Source organism: Aspergillus ochraceoroseus (genome assembly GCF_002846915.1).
Source record: "Aspergillus ochraceoroseus IBT 24754 chromosome Unknown P175scaffold_7, whole genome shotgun sequence".
Taxonomy (NCBI): domain Eukaryota; kingdom Fungi; phylum Ascomycota; class Eurotiomycetes; order Eurotiales; family Aspergillaceae; genus Aspergillus; species Aspergillus ochraceoroseus.
In genome coordinates, this window is record NW_024468482.1 from 1,197,218 (window position 1) to 1,216,956 (window position 19,739).

Genomic DNA, 19,739 nt, shown 5'->3' on the forward strand with positions numbered 1-19,739 from the left:
GTGTTATCATGTCTTGACGATTCTCTTTCGCATCCCCTTAGCCCCCATTTGCATGCTGTAAAGTGTATACTCTGGTCTGGTCTTACACTTATTCCAGAATCTTGCATGCCGTATCTTTTATCTTTTTTTCGGGCGTTTTCGTTTGGGATGACTTTGCGTCAAACCCGAATCTTGTATCCCCCATCTGTATGGATCCATGTACATTTACAGACCTTGCTTTTTTTTTTTTTTTTTTTTTTCTTGTTTTAATTCCCTTTGTGAACATTGGAGATGATGGCCATGGGATGGGTTGATGGAAGAGGTTTGAACCATTATGATGGTTATTTGTGATTTTATGAAATATGATTCTAATTATGTGCTTAATTTAATAATATCCTTGATGACAGAATTTTCCATCGAGTTGCGATTCGAAGTCGTCAGTATGCCGGCTTTGTTACGAGTGCAGCAGGTTTCGTTCAAAAGTACTAGTTGAGGTATGAGTTGATGTAATACTGTCCGGATATTATCATTAGCATATATGATCCTTCCCATTAATTAATCTTGTATGAAAAGAAAAGAAAAGAAAAGAAACCCCACCGTTAGACATGAATCCTCCTCATTCCAACTCCCGGGAAGATACACATAGAGAATCAGCGCCGTTTCATGGATGAAGCCTTGGATATCATTAGACAGTGTGCTCGATGGAAAAACAAGAAAAAGAAAAAGAAAAGATGAGGTCAAAACTCACAAGCAACAACCTTGGGATTCAACCGTCCCACACTCAGAACCCTCGCCCAATCCTTCCCATCAATCCTCACTTTCGCCCACCCGGCCTCGTCGTCGCCCGGTAACGCCCTCATCCGCTCACTCGGCAACTGGTCGAGCTGCGTCTGGGACAACTGACTTGGATCGAGCGCCGGGTTCACGAGATCCGTCCACACACTCGAAATCCGCAGCTTGTCTGTTGTGATGGCCAGCCGTAACGAGCCGTGCATGTTGGCGGATAGCTCTAGTTTCGGCGATACCGAGGTGGTGGCGGAGGTAGGCGCGCCGCTAAGACCAGAGGAAGAAGAAGAAGAAGAAGAAGAGTCGTCCGCAGCGAGTTTCGTGAATCGCTCAGAGATACTCTTTAACTGGGCCAAGCCGGGGAGGATGATGTGGACGTCGGGGTCGCGACATCGCGGCTCGTGGAGAGCTTCGACCGCGGACTCGTGCAGGATCTTCACGGGGACTTCTTGCGTGATGACTGTGTGGCGTTCGCGTTGGCCTCTTGGTCCTAGTCCTTGTTCTTGTCCCTGTGGTGTGGTGGTGGTGGTGGTGGTGTCGTCTTGTTCTCCCTGGTTAACGTGAACGCCAATCGCATTCTGTGCTTGGGTCCAGGACTTGGTGCGAATGGTTAATGCCAGTAACGGGATGTTGCCTTTCTTGGTGAGACGCAATTGCACCCAGGAGGCGTTTGCGGCGGAGCGCAGCGCACGGTGCAGAGCGCCCAGGGGGACTTCGAGATTAATGACGCCGGTGTTGGATTCGAGGGTGTATGCGTCTTGTTCGAAGATGGAGTCCTGATTGTGTGAATATTCAACAGGAATAACGGATAGGTCAGATACGTACAACGGGTAGTTGAGCCCATACTTGGGTGCCTTGATCCGGGATTATGGTGAATCGGACGAGGTCATCCTGGAGGCGCATCCAGCAGACTTTTCCCAGGGATGAGAGAGACCCGATGAGTTCTTAGAATATTCGTTAGTCCCTCCACTTCAATCAAGTGCATCCTTTTCAAGTACTTCCCACGTACTGGTGAGGGTGGGATCATTGGTGAGTTGGCTGCAGAAACGCATCTTGGATCTCTTCGGAATTCTTCACTCATTCAGATTCCTGGGAAATGGATCATCTGCAAGGAGCCTTTTGTGAATTCATCCCGGGCGGAATTGATATTATTAGGATGCAGAAGAAATGTCCCGAGATGACGATAGACACAGAATTAAAATGAAGATTATAAGATCATATCATCATTAGAATTAGAGATGGTTAACAATAGTTCCATCAATAGTGCTCTTTTCTTCCCCCTTTTGGTGCTGGATCCACCTCGCGTTTTCTTCTTCTCTTCAGTTTTCTGTCTTTCTATTCTTAGGATTCAATTGTCATCCGAGACAACAGCGCTGGTCCTCTCTCTCTCTCTCTCTCTCTCTCTCTCTCTCTCTTACACTCTTTTACTCTCTGTCTTACTCTCTCTTACTCTCTTACTCTCTTTTACTCTCTCTTACTCTCACTTACTCTCTCTCTCTCTCTCTTACTCTCTCTTACTCTCTCTCTCTCTCTGTGTGATCTATCATCTCTCTCTCATCGTATATTCCTTCGTTACCTCCTCACATCTGATTCCCTTTCTCCTGCTGTTCCGGATTCTTGGTGAGATCGCGTCTCAGCATGCTGACTCTTCACCCTCTGATCATTTCTCCCATTTTTGATTCTGCTACCCGACCTCCGTCCATTAATTGATCCGCTCCATCCCACTCGTTATCCCCCGGAGCTCCGGCTTTTCACCTACCTCGTTATGGCGACCAGCCGCGTCACCCCGCCTCATCGGCCCATACAGCCCTCGCCCTCTGCCACTTCGCAACCTCTTGGTTCGGATCGGCTGGCCGTTCCGAATTATCATACCATCGATCCTCTCCTCGGTAATTTGTCGCCAGAGTCCACGCTGCAGGCCCTTTCGTCAACCAATCTGGTCCCCAAGAATGAACAGGTGGCGCATGATATCCTGACCAGGAGCATCTCGCAGGTCTCTCCCGCGGAACGAGCTCTCGGTATTCGTGCCGCAATCGCAGCCCAGAAGCTGGGTCTGTGGTACAAGGAAGTTCAGGCGTGGAACTGGCCGAAACGCAACGATGTTCACCTGGGACAGGGGTTCATCCCCCCGCCGGATGATACCCAACCTGCATCCTGTGGAAGTCTTCCCATATCCGTTGTGGAGGGACATGAGAAACGCATCGAAGAGATTCAGGAAGGGATGGATGGCTTAGGTGTGGAAGAATTAAAGGAACACGTTCTCAATGCCCACATTCCAGGCAGGTCTCGGCCCTCATCCTCGAATAGCACCATGTCTATGCCCCCTCCGCTTAGCTATGTTCAATTAAGCGACTTTACCGCCGTCATTACGGCTACCATTCTTCGCGCCCTTCCCCTACTATCCCGCCTCAATAGCCTACTCTCCACTTGGAATGTTCGCCTGGTCGTCCTCCGCCAGGTCCCCGGCCTGCTGCATAGCCTCAAGTTCGCCCGGTCCGAGTTAAATGCTGCTCTAGATCTGCTGACGTCATCGGATCCGCCGACCGAAACGGATGCGTTGTATTCCACTGCAAACTATCATGTCAAACGCGCTACCTTGGAGTCCACTGTTGTATCAGCTGGGAGGCGCATGGATCGGATATTAGACGCGCTGGAGGGACGCGAGGACTCCCTACCAGAGAGCTGGATCGACGACTTGGAAGCCATCGAGTCCGAGTTCGGGACGTGGGTTATGCAGGCGGAGAAACGTTCTGTGGAGAATGAATGGCGCCGCCTGGCAACGAGCTCTACCATGCACAACCGCAGCGAACAGACACAGCGCGATCTGACTGAACCTAAGATCCAAGAGCCCCTCGTTAATACTCCCCGTCCTGCACTGGTCGAATCTGTCTCTGAATCCGCAACCGCCCAAACTGACCTCGCAATCGTAACTTGCATCCCTGAACCAGAACCTCAACCCCGACTCACCCCCTTGCAAATCGGGCGAACTCCAATGGAAACGATTGTTGAAGAAACCGGCAGCCCTTGCAGACCCACCCCTCCTACTACTACTTGGGATCACCAGGCAATTTCGCCAGTGACACGAGAAAATCCTCTCCCGGCTCATCCAACGTCCCCATCGACATTGCCGACTGGCGATTGCGAGGTACATGAGCCTCTTTTTCACGCAAGTCCGATTATCGATGCGGATGAAGTCTGCAGTGCCCCTGCCCCTGCAGAAATGCCACAACCCGACATCGGTGCTGGAGCGCATATTGCTCCATCCTCTGTTGACGAGTCACCTGTAGAAACAGCTTCACCGCTTCTCGAAATCCTTCCCGTCAGCAACCCACAGGGCGAGGAGGTGTCTGTGCGTTCCTCGGAGTCGGGTTCGCAGAAACCCCACCTCGAAGAGCTGCCGCCTGGGACTGAGTCCGACATCAGTTCCGCAGGTCCCTCACATGATCCTCCTACCCAAACTGAACCAACATTGCAGGTGGTTGACGACATTCCCAGCCCTTCCTTGGCTTCAAATGCTCAGCCCCAGGTTTCTCCTGCTCAGGAGTTGGAGGCAGACCCCAAAACTCTTGCTCCACGTCTAGTCGATCCCTCCCCTGAAGCTAGATGTTTCCCCGAAGAGCCCATTGCATCGGTGGAAGATGCTGGGCTGCCAAAGATTCGTGAAGAACCGGAGCCTATCACCGATGTCGATGATCGTCCCCAATTCGCACCAGTCAAGGATACAAATACCATCCTAGCTAATGTCGTGCTCGCAAATGTGACTCCGAATCCCCCTGCCACGATATCGCCGATCCGGGGCGCAACGTCCCCTGTCCATCATCCAGTGACTTCTCTTTTAGAGTCCCCAACCCTTTTCATTCCTTTTGATAGTAGCAAATCGCCGGTGGACAATCGCCCAGTTGAAGTACCGGAACAACCAAGTCCGGAGAACACTCCAAAGCAGCATTTAGAGAGTCCCATTAAACTCTCCAAAACCCGGTCTGGACGGCCGGAGCATGACTCGAAGAAATCTCGGGTTCGACGGACTTCCCACGGATCTGACGGATCTCTATCCGATTTCCCATCACTCGTCTCAAGTCCCGAGATCCGTGAACCCCGAACTTGTTCCTCAAATGCAACGCCGCTTCTTCTGGAAACGCCTCCTCCTCCTCCTCATACCCCAACAGCCTACAAGCCATCTGACGCGGTTTCACCAAATAGCGATCATACATTGCGCGAGGACCGCCTTTTACGCCTAGACGCTCAAAAACCATCTCCACGAGACGTCTTTGCACATAATCGGGCACTCAGCCTCCCGTTGCAGCGATTTATCAACGAGCGGTTAGAAATGAATTTCGAACCTGGATCTGGTGCGGAGGATAGCGATGCCGCCACCCATTTAAACCCCCGACTGGGGCAGAAAGAGTCCGCACGGCGGCGCGACAAGACTACGTCCTCCACCCCGACCAGTGATATGCGACGTCTTGCCGGTCAACACCTTGCATTTACCCGGGAAGAGAGCTCCGGTCCCGAGTCCGACAGCTCACATGGGGTGGTACCTCAAGAGAAACCCAAGACGGCCATTTCGAAGAACTTGAGCCATGCCACATCCCGGAGTGACTCGCTTGGCCACATAAAGGCCGCTCGGCTGAGGAAGCAGCTTACTGCACATCCTAGCCTTGAAAGTATTGGAGCATATAAGTCCAGAGCTTCTTTTTCCGAGGTCCCCACCACCAATCCAAATCTTAACAAGACTCAGTCTCGATCCTCTACTCCAATTAATCGACTTCTGAGGCCGAAGGACCAGATGGACGAGAAAATCAACTCGATCCTGACAACACTCCCAGCCAGTATCCATCTAGTTCCAGCTGATCAAGATGATGACGGGATATCGGTCACCTCCTCCCTCCCCTTCCGACCAAGGGAAAGGTTCCGATCAAGCTCGCCTCAGGGCACGCCATCACGCAGCGGCACCCCTACGCCGTCTCTTACTCTTCGGCCTGCCGTCTCTCGAAGGCGGCACTCGCATGCGCACGCCCCAGAGGAGAGCTCAGTGAAGCTCTATCATCTTCATCGAGGTGGCAAGTCTGCTCCTACGAAGCTATTTGTCCGCTCCGTGGGCGAAACTGGAGAACGTGTCATGGTGCGAGTTGGAGGTGGCTGGGCAGATCTGGGTGAATATTTACGGGAATACGCCATCCACCATGGTCGTCGGCACGTATCTGAAACCCCAAGGGTCGAAGTGGAGGGAATTTCTTCCCGTGAATCCCCATCCTATTCACCTCCGGGAGGTCGACCGCCACCGCCGTCTAGCAGCGGCCGACATACGCCTTCCCGTCCCCGATCCGTCATCGGTCACCGCCCGTCGTCTTCCCTGGCCCTTCGCAAGACTCGGCGATTCTCCAATGTCTCGGACATGGCAGAATTCGGAGCAGTCAGTGCCGGTGAAGCACCGAATGTATCTTTTTCTCCCATGTCTTCTTCTACATTCGCCCGCAGGCGACTGTCGGTTTCCTCTAGCGTGTCCTTGGGCGCTATGTCCTCTGTCAGCGAGGCTCGCTATGGTTCTCCTTCAACCATTGCAGGAGGTGCATCATCTCATGCGATACCTCTTGGTCTTGCGGGGCCAAACCCACGAGCCAAACATGCCTCCATCAGCCCAGAAAGTGAAGCCTGGGTGGAGGATATCCTTGGCCAAGCTCGACGAAGCTCTTCCTTGAGGCCATTCAAATTCGGGGTACCGCCGCAGGACAATGAGCCTGACGCCAACACGCCCACTTTACCCAAGGTTCGGAGTATCAGTGATATCGGAAAAGCTGGCTCCAGCAAGCGTGTCGCATTGCGCGGCCTCGGTAGCCGCTAAATCCCGCAGCACCCCTATTCTCCTCATCCTCCCCATATACGTTCGAACCCTCCTTCATGGGCGTTGCGATTAGTTCTTCGGCCCTTCATATATATATTTTCTGTTTGCGATCTACTTGATCTACTAGCATGGCGTCTACCGTTTCCCTGGGTTTCTTGTTTCGGATCGGAATGGAAAAGTGTTGGGTCCTGCTCCTTTACATTTGCATTATCGGTGTTTTTCGTTTCTTCATCCATATCTCCCACATTATCGTCTGCTTAGCGAGTTGCGTCGATCGGGATTGCTTTCCTCTTGCCCCGACTCGTGGTACCTTTTGACGGTCGTTGGATTATTCATTTCTTCCTCATTCTTCGTGTCTTTGATGCGGATCCTATTTTTGTCGTTGTTTGTCGCAGAAAGATACCCTCAGATACAGGTTAGGCAGTTCCTTTTTTCCCCTTTGACTTTCTATTTTGCCATATAGATCTATTTCGATCGGGGGTGCCTTTTTGCTTCGATGTACATGTTAGACATGGTACCTAGGCGGGGATTTCAGAATACACTACTTTTATTTACCTTGCGTCGATCGTAGTGTACGAATAGGATTGAGGTAGTTCGTTCATCCATCCTTAACCGTGCATAATGGTATTTGTTACAAATCTGCCATCTCGCGGCAAACAATAATATGGGAGATGGGGAATAGTAAACGAACTTGAACAATCCCCAAGCAATACAAGGATCCAAATTCCCAGCTCGTTATCACAAGCATCTGGCAAGATGGCCGAGTGGTTAAGGCGTCAGCCTCGAATATGCGAGTACTACCAAGTGACTTCCATCTTTAGCTGATCCCTTCGGGGTCCTGGGTTCAAATCCCAGTCTTGTCGTTTCTTTCTTTTTTTTTTTTTTTTTTTTTTTTTTTATATCCCGCTTCCTTGTCCCGATAAACAAACCAACCACTTTGATTGATGCTAGTAAATAAATCAAATACCCCTTTGGGTCTATTATTTTCCCGATGCATAGGTGAAAAAAACCCCTATTGTTTGGACGGAATACTTCTTCCCTCGATGACATCAAACCACCTTTTACTGTAAGACAATCAATGCCCTTCATGATTCAAATCAGGGCACGGCTCGGATTCTATTGGACAGAATTTCTCCCTCGAATACTATCTGGGTACCTAGGTAGGTAAGTAAGTAAGTTCGCTTAACTCAGGTATTGACGATCACCGGAGCGGCAAGCTGTATGACGCCATGGGCTTGTATATTCTGTCCGAGACGATACCAGCCAGGTATGATATGATATGATGGTTTGGGGGAAGTGTGAATTGTGTAGGTGGTTGGTTCGTTCCCTTATTTCGTCGGTGATGTCACTTGTAAACTATATACATATATATACTATCTATATATATACAGTATGTACATACAGTACGGGAATATATAAATAGTACGACTTCTCTACATACCCATCCCAGGCCTCTTCCAGCTCTCCAAATAACAACCCAACCCCATTCAATATGGGTGCTGTTGTTTCGTGCATGCAATCGCAGCCGGAATCAAAGCCATCGTGTATGGCGTCGTCTCGATCATTGGCGTGCTTGTTTCCTGTCTTACGTGCGGGTATGGTGGGCGGGGACGGCGGCCGTTCTATAGATCGAGACGACATGGGAGGTTGCGTGCTGTTTATTAATGGGGTTATAAGTGTTCTGTTTTTCTCTCTTTCTCTCTTTCTCTTTCTCTTTCTTTTGGGATTAATGATGATGTGATTTTGTATGGGGTGTGAAGGTTGATATTTACTCTACTACTACTGCTACTACTGCTGCTGCTGCTGCTCCGGAGCAGTATATACTCATTTCTCATCATATAAGTATAAGCACAGCATACTAGTATCGACTAGTCTCTAACTGCACGAAGAAGAATCAACCATGGTTGCTTGCTAGGTGCTACAAGTAGTACCCAGGTATACTAACCAGGTATTCCGTCCGCCCGGTAAATAAACCAACGCGGATTCCACGAGTATAACCGGAGCAAGCGAAATATATTATAATCCCAACAGGACTGGATCTAAGGAGTGGGCCAGAGATTGGCGCCTGGGGTGGATGCTGGTATCATTAAGTGTTGTCTCTACGCTACGGGATTACGATTGTCTCGTATCTCACGGAGAGGTGTTCGTGGGGGGTTTTGGGCAAGACTACAACGGCGTCGGCGTTGAATAACCAACAGCGCCGGAATGGCCTGCGCGGGGATGCCGATTCAAATCAAATGGGGGATGCAAGTCGTACAATACGGGAGACTGGAGCGGATGTGGATTCCCAGTGCAGCAATTGAATCATCATGAGAATGCTCTACCTCTGTGGGAAATTAGAGTAGACATCGCAACCGCTGGCTGGGCCCAAAGTGATAGATGTATATCATCATGCTCAAGGAATCTCACCACGCCGCACCGCATCCACTGTTGTCGACCAAAGCCCTGATAGCGATTCTTCTACCGGTTGCCTTGCGCAGATCGAATTCTTGGATTGCCTGTTAAGAGTTCAAATTCAAGGTGGAAGTGGAAGTTTGGAAAGATGAAGGTAGATCAGGATGCAATTCGTGATGCGAAATAAAAACCCCTGGACTCTAGCAAACAAGAATTAAAGGTTCCATCATGAGTTCCATTTGCCCTGGTATAGTCAAAAATATCCTTTTCTTTTTTTCTTTTTTTTTTGTCCCTTGAACATATCATGATCATCATGAGTATCCGACCCGTAATAGCCCCCGGCCTTCATCCAACAACCATCTTTCCGTTCGACGTGGTTTAAATCGTTTATCGGAGGCGGCGGGCCTCACGTTCGGATTCGAGGAGGCAGAGGATGTCGTCAACACGGACTATACACATGTCCCATTGTTAGCCATTTCCTTCATTGAATCTCGAACTCCCCCCTCCCCCCCAGTTATCTTGTTTCTTCAATTTCTTCATTCTAGACTCGTTGTCCTTGTCGCTCCCCAGTCCTCGCCATAAATTCCCAATATAAAAATATCACGTACCGGGTCCCTTGACGTTACGGATGATAGAACGGGTCTGGTCATCCATGAATTCGACGCGCACCTGGGTCACACCACCGCGAGAACCTGCAGTCATTCAAATCAATCATCGTTAGCCCCCTTGTCTCCTTCAAACACGTATAATAATGACATCGACCAAACTCCCCAGCAGCCAGCCAACTCGATCGAAAACGAAATTAAGCGAGAAAAGACGTCGGTCGCGGGCGATACGGTTGGCTGGCTGCGGTTGCTGGTCGGAGGGTTGGATGTAGAGAGCAAATGCATACCGGTACGGCCGAGGACGCGGGTCACCTTCACCAGCTTAGCAGTAGAATCCATTTTGAGAGAGAGTGAACTCGGGTTGTTGGATTTTTTTTTTTTTGCGATTGAACAACGACACGGGGGAGGTGATAAGAGGAGGGAGAAGGCGTGAGCGGATAATAATTAGCGATGACCGCTTTTGGTGATGGTTGGGGGGACGAAAAAAAAAAAAAAAAAAAAAATTCAGTTTCAGTGCGATTCGGCAGGGTTTGGGGGGGCGGAACCCTCGGGAAAGGATTGGACCTATCAGCGTTGAGGATTGGTCACTTTTAAGAAGGTTGTATACCTACATTGTCCACCTACCTAGGTACCTCAGTACCTCCGTACGGCTTCTTTGATGGTTGAATAAGAAATCTTGTCCATTTCTATTTATTCAATCTTTGTATAGAAAGTAACCTTACGTAGTGGTTGTGAGGTTATCTACTTGTGTCAACGTGGATAGGTACCTGAGGCTTGGCATGATGGATGCCTGGTTATAGCACCATCGATTCGACTCCAAGATGGTATTACAGGTGGAGGGACACGACAAGTCATTCTTTTCACTAGGGTTCATAATGCTGAATTAACCTAGCTTTCCCTATGTTGGCACTTACTCTACATAGCTCAATGCTCCATGTCTTGAGCACCAGTATTATCTATCACTGCTGCGTATACTAAATCTCTGCCCTTTGACAACCCTAGGTTACGATCTCATGGTAGGAATACCTAAAATGATAACATGTAGGACTCGACTGGTGTTTCTATAGTCGAATGATATCTCTCTATAATATCCTGCATCGAAGTATTGCAATATCAATCAAGCAAAACAAAGAGCCCTAGTCAACAAGGGGGAGACTTAAGTTTCTATCAAGAGAGTCGGGTCTAGAAACCTTATATAAAGACTGTATATGGCCCTTTACTGGAGAACATGTACGAAAGAATTGCGGAAGATCTTCTAAATTGAACAGTTTCTATACACAACCCGACAACCGGCATCACACTGCCAGATATAGAGCTAAACACGCTTGGCCGGAGGGAAAACTTTGTCGTGTGAATAACATTGGTCGAAGGATAAGGGAACATGCAAGTGATACAGGGAATTAGTCGGTTTAAACAACGGACAGATCACCGAAGCGCTCCTACACAGTCCATTAGCACCAGCCAGCAGTGATTCAAAGGCGTGCGGGAAACCAACCTTGTATCCGGCGGGCATCCATCTGCCCCTGGAGACCAGGGAAGCGGTCTTCTCATCGATCTCAGGCTGAGCAGCAGCAACCTCATCCTAAAGTAAAGGGGAAAAGAGTCAATCAACCAAGCCCAACAACCGTAATATGGCCGCAACAAAATCCACCGGCAAGCAAAACATACCACAGTGAGTTCGTCGAACGGCCGGGCGGTCTCGATGTTCTCCAGGGTCTTCTCGAGGTTGCGGAGTTCAGACTCAACCTTGCCCTTGGTCTGCTCAGCGTTCTGGACGGCCTGGGCCTCGAAAGCGTCGATGGCCTTCAGTTGACGGCTGACATCGTAGGAAGCAGGCTTGAAGGTCTTGAAGTGGTTCTCAATCTCGTTGACGATGGCCTGGTTCTTCAGGATCTGGCGGTAGTGGGAGAAGTCGACAGTCTGGGGCTGCTCGGAAAGGAGCTGGACCTTGCGGCGCGCATCATCGTTACGCTTCTTGAAGGCCTGCAGAGAGGCAGCGGTCTGACCGCGGAGGCCGAGGGAGTTGGTCACCTTGACCCAGTCGATCTTGAGAGCGGCGCTACGCTGTAAAACGGGGAGCAGTTAGCACTTCCAATTCCACCACCAACTGAACAGGGACCGAAAGTAGAATCGGATTTCAACGTACGGCAGCCATTTTGACGTGTGAGGTGGAGAGGGGATGGGTGGAAAGGAGGAGTTTGACGTGCAAAGCTGGACGTTCCGGGATGAGGGTTGAACCGGCAAGGTTTGGAATGGAGATGGAATCACGTGACCAAACATGCTTCCCGTGCTCCGGAATGGCACAAACAGGTGCATGCAGCAGCAGCACAAAAGGGATGTGATTTGAACCCCGAGTATTCCGTTACAAATTATGGTTACAGGTGTTTTATGTGAATATGACAGAAGTTCAAGCATTGCAAAAGTGTTTTAGATCATTCAATTTTGCTTTTTTTTTGGGACTAAATGATTTACACTAAGGAGCTTGGCAGCACATACACCCGAGGGAATATCAGAATATCATTGATCTCACACCTCAAAAATCCATTCTGCCAACAGAGACTAACCAGTTTAGCCACCGGTAGCGTGCATTAAACCGGACTGACGTTATATGCTAAGGGCCATAATCGAGTTGACGATATCGTTGTCGTTTTCCCGCAGGGCCTTGACGGCCTTCTTGCGGGACACGTTGGCCTGTGCAATAACCAGCTCAATATCCTTGGGCTCCAGGCCGGTCTCATCAACTTCCTCGCCGTCGTCCTCCTCCTCTTCCTCCTTCTTGGCCTCGGTCTCGGGGGCCTTGCCCTTGCCGTGGTCGTGGTCATGGTCGTGGTCGTGACCGGCGTGCTCGCCAGCAGCAGCCTCAGCGGCAGCGAGCTGCTGAGCGGCGGAAGCCTGGGCCTGGGAGTTCAAGTCCTCAATCTTGGCCTCACCGAAGATGCTGTTTCAATGCGTTAATCACCCGATACACCGATAACGTATAGTGGGGGTTCGTTTTGTGGAGGGGGGTGGGGTTCTTGTTGTATACGTACATCCAGGTGTTGCTGGAGGGAGAGCGGTAGACATCGGGCTGGTTAATGACGAAGAGGATCTGAACCGGATGAATTAGCATCTAAGTTTGGTTTTCATGTTGAGAGCGACAGTCGAAGCAATCGTTTCAGGTGGAATGCGGGGAAAAGTGTATTCGTACGTTCTTGGGTCTGCGGAGAGTGACACGAGTGATGCCAGGGACGTGCTTCAGGCCGAGCTTAGCAATGGCTTTCCTGGCCTTCTTCTCGTTGCGAGAGTGGATGGTGACGGCGGCACCACCGGGGATGGTGGGCTCCTCGCCAGCCTCGGACTCAGAGTCGCTGCCGGCATCTTCGACGTTGGTCTTGGGGACCTCCTCGTCAGGGAGTTCTTCGACACGGGGATCAGCCATTTTGTGATGTAGGGAAGCCTAGGATGGCCGTAAAGTTGATCGTTAGCGAGCTACAAAATGGTCACAAATCTGGTGGTCCAGTTTTGAGTATTGAATCATCGAGCTCGAAACGCCGGTACTCCCACAAATCCGAGCAAATTTGGCATTTTCAAGTCTAAAATCCATCTCTGCGGCCACTCATTCAATTTGGACATACCTGGTAATAGGATAGAGAGCTGTTGGGGGGGAGGGTGGTTTTTTTTTGGCCTTGTTGTAGTTGGAAACTCGCAAAGCTGTGTGAACGTCGTCCTGCCGAAAATCGTTAGCGAGCTTATTGGGGACCCTCGCCCGAGACACACAGAAGCGACGCAACAACTATGAGGATTATCGCATACAGACTACCAAGGCAATTAACAACAAGGAATTTACAGTATTTCTTTTTCTTTTATTTTTTTTTCATGCATTTAAAATAATCGAGTAGATTTTTCTTTTGAGGTTTACAGAAATTCATGGGGTAATGCCGTCCAGTATCAAACGGAAGGCCCACCGATGTCGAAGAACAGATCCAACAAATGCTAGCCCTTCATGACATAACGTTACGAGAGTTAACTTCTTGTCAGGATATCAAATGCTCTTGAATCATTTTTATGCTGTCATTGATAATGCATACAGCGGATTTTAGCTGAAATAAATTAATCCCTCAGCAAGGTAAAACCGTCCCTAGGTACCCCATCACTCTATGCACCGAGCCTCATAAAAACCATCTATGACTTAGGAGCAGCCGCCCTGATCTTAGCGTGAGCCTTCTGGACCTCGAAGCGAGCCTGTGAAGAATCCAATGTTAGCCGTAGTCCGCAAAGTATGCCTGCCTTTCGCGTTTCCATTTCCCCTCCTGTACAAGGCTCATAGGACCACATGTATGCCTCCCCCAATATGCGCTAAAGCCAGAAAATTCGCATGTCGCAACGTACCTGCTTCCTGAGTCTGAGGACCTTGAAGCGCTCGAAGTCGGTGAGGTTCTTCCTGCGCTCATCGCGCTCGGTCTTCTGAGCAAAGCCGCTCTTAGCCCACTTGCCGTCGATCTCGTTCTTCTCCCAGAGCTTCTTCACGGGGCCAGTGCCGGCAGAACGGGGGAGCTTGGGGATAACGAAGTGGGTGAGGGTGGCGTGGGCGAGAGGAAGGACGTGGCGGGGGACGATCTTGGTCTCCTCGGTGGAAGGACCGTCAACGAGGACCTATTTGATGCCGATCGAGTCAATATCACGTTTTCGTTTTCACACCCCCGGGTTTCCTTCCACCGGAATCACGGAATCCTTCGCTTTCAAAAAACACGTACACGTCTGTGGTCGACAATTTCGACAATGGTAGCCAGCTTGCCGGCGAAGGGCCCGCGGCGGATCAGCACCACGCGGCCAACCTCGACCAGCTTCCATTCAGCAATCTTGACATCGATATCGGCCATGGCGAAGGCTTCCTAGAATGCGAACCAAAAATCGGGTATCTCAGTCACAAATCCCACAAGGACAGCAGGGCGAACAGAAACTCACGGTCGACAGACTCCGGGAGGACGGGTGGTGGGAATTTGTTGTCGAAAGATCGGGGTTGTCGAAGTCGTCCGAAACGCACAACTTCACACTGGGACTACTGGGATCGCGAATTTCGGTGTTGCCCACAGACTCTCGCTTACCAGCCAGTAGCAACCCTGCGAGTCCCGTGTGCGTGCGGCCTAGGGCTGCTCTCCACAAACGGGTTAGCGTTCTGCTGTCGGATCTACGTATTATTCCGTTCCGTCCAGGTGACTTTTAAGCGCCTTGCTTTTTTTTTTTTTTTTTTTCTATCTCTTCTTCTTCCTAGATTTTTCCAAACAACAATATCATGATGGCTTCTCGATACTAACCTCCCTGGTTCTATTATCTCCCACTAACGGTATGTATACATGCTTGTCCTCCATCTCTTTCACATGATGCGGTAATTTGCGATTGACCCAGTATCTGTGAAACTCTCGCCGGAGTCTTCAATACAGTACTGTCGCATGATATTCAACTTCTTACATATTCTGATATTCTCTCTCTCATTTCCTTGCTGCTACAAATTCCTACTGGCAATTTTTCAGACTAACCTGTTTTGAAGATAACACCGCAGAGCACTCCGCCCAGACGTGATTCAATCGTCCCAGTTGGTACGTTTATTTCGTCTTCTTCCCCCCCTGTCCGATGATTACAACCTATCATGCCTAGATAGTACTTGATGCCTTTGGCAATGAAATTTCCTTAATCACCAAGATCTCTGAGGAACTTCATATTCCAACTGGTCATTCATTCCTGTTTCTGGACGTGGACTAATTTGGTATTACTAGGGATCATTCGGATTGATTAGATCTAGCTATATATAGCTACCCCAATGCAATATTGTGCTTCTATTATCATATATCTCGTGTTTGTAGCTTTGTAATTGGTGCACTACTTGTCCTGTGTAGTCTGTAACTATCCCTACTAGCACATGATATCATGCTCAATCCCAAAAAAAAAAAAAAAAAAACCCTTCGGTATCTGGCGGATACTGGGTTTACGAGGTTGCCTTCCTTTTCCAGTATCCAAATGAAGTATTGTAAATATCACATTTTTCTAGCGTTTTACAACCAACCCCAAGTACATGAGAGTTTTCTACATTTGCTTGATTGGTTTCATGAGGTCCGTGTATATCATTATGTGCAACCCAAAGCCCTCGAAGCTCTCTATGATGACCCCGCACTACCCATGCCCGCAACTGCCACAGGGCCCTCCCGGCTTAGCACCCACATGAAAATAAACTGGATAACGTAGGCGTAAATAAACAAGAACTGCGTGCGCCGGTTGCGCTGAGAGCGAGCCACCGTGTGCATCGAGCCAGTGCGTATGGACGAGTCACTCGTCGAGTCCGGAAGCAGAACGTACTTCAGGGATCGAAGCTATAAAGCGTATCTCATTAGAATGATGTATGCTAGCAAGGTAGAAAGTGACGTACCAGGAAGAAAGCGTTTGCTAAGAACGTGTAAATAAACGCTACCCATCCCACCCAGCCGCCAGTTCCTCGTCCAGGTGTCAGGATTTCTGAAGCCAGAAGGGTGACAATAATGCCCACGAATTTATAACCAGAGTAGGCGACAAGATCTAGTAACTGCGATTCGTTGTTGATACTCAGGATATACGTAGCCAGTTTCAAGCACAGTATCTCAAACAACATCACCGCGATAGCTGTAGTTGTCGTTGATCCAAGAAGCTCTGGATGGAAGTTTCCCCGAAAACCCGCAAGCATTGAGGAGAGAAGGATGTAGGTAACAAGTGCCATCACGGGGATGTACATGTCTGGCGAGTTGAGATCATCTCGCGGCGGTAGGAACATGGATGAGTACTGCTGCTGGGATATTTGGCCATCTGGTCCTACTGAGGCGGTAGCAAGACGTGCCTGTTGGCGAGACCAGGGCTTATGCCGCCAAGGGAAGAGCACCAGAGCGAGTTTGTTGATCACATACGAATTCGAAACGTTGAAATAGTGCTTCAGCGCAGGTATGGATACGTAGCGGTTGAACTGGCGGTCGCAAGACACCAATTAGCAAGGTGTATTGCACCACTAAACCAGATCTTGAGATACGACTTACATTCTGTTCCATGTACTCCTGCCCAGCCGCCATGGCACTCTTTCCTACCTGGAACCCCATCTGCGCCGTGGGGTCGTTGATAAACCCCCCGAATCCAGGGGCATATGTCCCACTGCCACCCTGTGCGGGTGCTGGCTGATACGGGTTGCCATAACTTGAGGGTTGAGACTGCTGGGATGTGGGCGGAGGAGGCGAGCGCATCATGGGGACGGTTGAGACATGCTGAGGCACTGGGTGGTGCAGCGGAGGGGAGTGTGCAGGCGGAGGAGCGAAAGATTGGCGATACATGATACCGGAGTTAAGTAGACTGATCAATAAAAGGGTATATAGTAGCTTGCCTCGTTCGAATATGAGAAAAGCGCTCGAGGAACAGATTGGGAGTTGGGTTGGTTGAGTTATAGCAGGGATGGAAGGTTAAAAAAGGGAGTTTATACGTGGCTGAAGCCTGGAGACCAGATTATTATTTCTCTCGCCGCCGCAGCTGCTTGGTTGGACTCACTTCCTTCTTCCTCGCCGCCCGCAAATTCCCCACTCCGGCGCACGCAGATCTACGCCTCTCGCAACACAACCCAGCATAGTGACTACGATAAATTATAAAGATGCTTGAAGCTTTTGAGATTTTGACTAGCTCCGGGGTGGTGCTATGGTCCAAGTCCTACGCACCAGTTGGCTCCCACGTCGTGAATAGCCTCATCAACGATGTCTTCATTGAGGAGAAGGTCCAGCTCCAGAACACCACCACAAATAGTGCCTCTCCGGTTTTCAAAAAGGAGAAATACACCTTGAAATGGCGGAGGTCGAAGGATTTCAACTTAATCTTTGTGGTATGCTCTGCCCCTTGCGATGTCTTTTGCGTACTGTCGCATGTTCTTATGCTGAAACCTCTACTAGGCCGTCTATCAATCGCTTCTCCATCTCGGGTGGATCGACAAGCTCCTCGACAACATATCGACCATCTTTATTGACCTATACAAGACTCAACTAAAGAGCGAGCGTGTCCGGATAATTGAGTATCCATTTGATAAGTACTTTGACCAGCAAGTCCGGGAACTGGAGGATAATGCCGGATTTGCCTCCTCAGACGCTGCTATGGTGCATTCGGAGGCAAGAAAAGATCCGCTTGTCTCGTCTGATAATGGTGGCCCGCCGCCGCCATCATCCCCTGACCTTCTTAAAGGTACGTTACCATTCTCTCTTCGGCCATTAGAAAGTTGTGCTAATTACCCTCAAGCGCAGCATCAAGCTGCGCCCGGTGCGGTAACTTCTGATGAAGGTACACCCCCACAAACTCCCGAAATTTCTCGGTCATCTACCCCTCTATCATCCCATATCATCGCGGCCAAAGTTGGTCCCGGTGGGCGCGTTTCTCGCCGGGCCCGCAAAGCTGTAAACGCGAGCGCGAACATCTCGTCCGGTGACGAGCAAATTCGGAAAGGAAAGACGCCTAAGAGTGGGAAAAAAATGCGCAAATGGGATGCTGATGGGCTTGCGGATGAGGATGATGGAACTGTTTTAGATTACTCTGCGACTGCTGATGCAGAGGGTGCATCGGTGCCAGCGGTGGAAGGCGTCCCGCAGGACACTTGGGGTCGCCGTACCGGAAAGGGCCAATTTGTTTTGAAGGATCTTGGTGATGAAGTCCACTCCATTCTAGAGAATGCAGACAATGAGAAGGCCAAATCCGCGGCGCCCACAGGCTTTGTCGGCTCTGGCTTCAGTGCAATTGGAGGCCTTCTACGCAATATTGTTGGCGGTAAGGTTTTAACTGAAGCTGATCTAGAAAAGCCCTTGAAGGCCATGGAAGATCACTTACTCAAGAAAAACGTTGCGCGGGAGGCAGCAGTGCGGCTGTGTGAAGGAGTGAAACAAGAGCTTGTTGGGAAGAAGACTGGAAATTTCCAGAGCGTGGATGCTGCCTTGAATACGGCGATGGAGTCATCGCTGCGCAAGATCTTGACGCCTACCTCTTCCCTCGACCTCCTGCACGAAATTGATACCGTCACTCACCCCAAGAGCAAACAAGCCACCTCTCGGCCCTACGTGATCTCGATTGTGGGTGTTAACGGGGTCGGAAAGTCAACGAATTTGGGAAAAATTTGCTATTTCCTGCTACAAAACAATTACCGTGTTCTTATTGCGGCTTGCGATACTTTCAGATCTGGAGCCGTTGAGCAGCTCCGCGTTCATGCGCGGAACCTTGCGGAGCTTAGTGCCCGTGAAAGTGCCGGCGAGGTCGAGTTGTACGAGAAGGGATATGGCAAGGATGCCGCAAATGTGGCCAAGGACGCCGTGGAGTACGGCGCCGCCAACAAGTTCGATGTGGTTCTCATTGATACTGCTGGACGTCGCCATAATGACCAGCGCCTCATGTCGTCGCTAGAGAAATTTGCCAAGTTTGCCAAACCCGACAAGATTTTCATGGTTGGAGAAGCCTTGGTGGGTACAGACAGCGTGATGCAGGCTCGGAATTTCAATCAAGCCTTCGGTGCCGGGAGGAACCTGGATGGATTTATCATTAGCAAGTGCGATACTGTCGGCGATATGGTGGGTACCCTTGTAAGCATGGTGCATGCTACAGGTATTCCTATTGTGTTCTTGGGCGTCGGCCAACACTACGGTGATTTGAGGGGATTGAGCGTCCCTTGGGCTGTCAATTTGTTGATGAAGTGAGATTTTCCATGGGGGACTGGTTCCATGAGGCTGGACTCTTTTTTCTCTTCGAGTAGTTTGAATTATTAATTGTTCTTGTCGATTATATATTCTAGAAGAGAGACCGGTAGACGATGCCCTGTAATTTCACCAGCCACCCTAAAGTACGGAGTACTTGTGTAGTTAATAAGGAATTATAACATAGCAAGAAGGCCTAGAAGGGCCATTTAGCTTGTTGTCTTTCAGAACTATTCAAGCTTACATAGGTAACAATAGTTAACTAACTAGTTAGTTACTGGGGTGTAGTAGGTAGGGTAGCTTTGTATAATATATAATTTAAGATATCCGGATCCACATCATCTTATCCTCCAACTACAAAGAAGTTACCTAAACTACAGGCCTGCCTAGGATTGTCTCTGACGCCCATTAGGCAACAGAGACAGTCTCTAA

At 49.7% G+C, this 19,739-nt stretch overlaps 8 protein-coding genes and 1 non-coding gene across 9 annotated transcripts; 3 read left to right on the top strand and 6 right to left on the bottom strand.

Moving 5' to 3' along the window:
- Positions 1-310: 310 nt before the first annotated feature.
- On the bottom strand, positions 311-1,947 carry P175DRAFT_0503605 (checkpoint protein HUS1 family protein). Its single transcript, XM_040897665.1, has 5 exons — positions 1,775-1,947; positions 1,591-1,709; positions 728-1,541; positions 577-653; positions 311-491 (listed from the first exon to the last, which is right to left on the bottom strand). The coding sequence occupies exons 1-5, from the start codon at positions 1,815-1,817 to the stop codon at positions 465-467; spliced, it is 1,080 nt and encodes a 359-aa protein (XP_040750194.1). The 5' UTR covers positions 1,818-1,947; the 3' UTR covers positions 311-464.
- A 121-nt stretch (positions 1,948-2,068) lies between these two features.
- On the top strand, positions 2,069-7,048 carry P175DRAFT_0503607 (GAS2 domain protein). The gene has a single exon (XM_040897666.1). The coding sequence runs from the start codon at positions 2,531-2,533 to the stop codon at positions 6,605-6,607; it is 4,077 nt and encodes a 1,358-aa protein (XP_040750195.1). The 5' UTR covers positions 2,069-2,530; the 3' UTR covers positions 6,608-7,048.
- Positions 7,049-7,357: 309 nt separating this feature from the next.
- P175DRAFT_0t109 lies at positions 7,358-7,470 on the top strand. The gene has a single exon. It is a non-coding gene; the product is annotated as a tRNA-Ser (tRNA).
- Positions 7,471-9,275: 1,805 nt separating this feature from the next.
- P175DRAFT_0503608 (40S ribosomal protein eS28) lies at positions 9,276-9,964 on the bottom strand. Its single transcript, XM_040897667.1, has 3 exons — positions 9,894-9,964; positions 9,610-9,693; positions 9,276-9,450 (listed from the first exon to the last, which is right to left on the bottom strand). The coding sequence occupies exons 1-3, from the start codon at positions 9,943-9,945 to the stop codon at positions 9,389-9,391; spliced, it is 198 nt and encodes a 65-aa protein (XP_040750196.1). The 5' UTR covers positions 9,946-9,964; the 3' UTR covers positions 9,276-9,388.
- A 689-nt stretch (positions 9,965-10,653) lies between these two features.
- On the bottom strand, positions 10,654-11,802 carry P175DRAFT_0503609 (F1F0 ATP synthase subunit d). The gene is made up of 4 exons (XM_040897668.1): positions 11,753-11,802; positions 11,275-11,670; positions 11,102-11,188; positions 10,654-11,045 (listed from the first exon to the last, which is right to left on the bottom strand). Exons 1-4 carry the CDS (start codon positions 11,759-11,761, stop codon positions 11,016-11,018), a joined length of 522 nt encoding a protein of 173 aa, XP_040750197.1. The 5' UTR covers positions 11,762-11,802; the 3' UTR covers positions 10,654-11,015.
- On the bottom strand, positions 11,790-13,264 carry P175DRAFT_0503610 (nascent polypeptide-associated complex subunit alpha). The gene is made up of 3 exons (XM_040897669.1): positions 12,794-13,264; positions 12,636-12,694; positions 11,790-12,544 (listed from the first exon to the last, which is right to left on the bottom strand). Exons 1-3 carry the CDS (start codon positions 13,022-13,024, stop codon positions 12,211-12,213), a joined length of 624 nt encoding a protein of 207 aa, XP_040750198.1. The 5' UTR covers positions 13,025-13,264; the 3' UTR covers positions 11,790-12,210.
- A 445-nt stretch (positions 13,265-13,709) lies between these two features.
- Positions 13,710-14,581, bottom strand: P175DRAFT_0503611 (60S ribosomal protein eL14). Its single transcript, XM_040897670.1, has 4 exons — positions 14,551-14,581; positions 14,340-14,477; positions 13,975-14,238; positions 13,710-13,827 (listed from the first exon to the last, which is right to left on the bottom strand). Exons 2-4 carry the CDS (start codon positions 14,463-14,465, stop codon positions 13,768-13,770), a joined length of 450 nt encoding a protein of 149 aa, XP_040750199.1. The 5' UTR covers positions 14,466-14,477; positions 14,551-14,581; the 3' UTR covers positions 13,710-13,767.
- Positions 14,582-15,574: 993 nt separating this feature from the next.
- P175DRAFT_0463850 (protein transporter YIF1) lies at positions 15,575-17,053 on the bottom strand. The gene is made up of 3 exons (XM_040894828.1): positions 16,641-17,053; positions 16,007-16,570; positions 15,575-15,950 (listed from the first exon to the last, which is right to left on the bottom strand). The coding sequence occupies exons 1-3, from the start codon at positions 16,926-16,928 to the stop codon at positions 15,738-15,740; spliced, it is 1,065 nt and encodes a 354-aa protein (XP_040750200.1). The 5' UTR covers positions 16,929-17,053; the 3' UTR covers positions 15,575-15,737.
- Positions 17,054-17,158: 105 nt separating this feature from the next.
- On the top strand, positions 17,159-19,481 carry P175DRAFT_0484370 (signal recognition particle receptor subunit alpha). The gene is made up of 3 exons (XM_040895567.1): positions 17,159-17,464; positions 17,532-17,817; positions 17,872-19,481. The coding sequence occupies exons 1-3, from the start codon at positions 17,240-17,242 to the stop codon at positions 19,308-19,310; spliced, it is 1,950 nt and encodes a 649-aa protein (XP_040750201.1). The 5' UTR covers positions 17,159-17,239; the 3' UTR covers positions 19,311-19,481.
- The last annotated feature ends 258 nt before the right edge of the window (positions 19,482-19,739 follow it).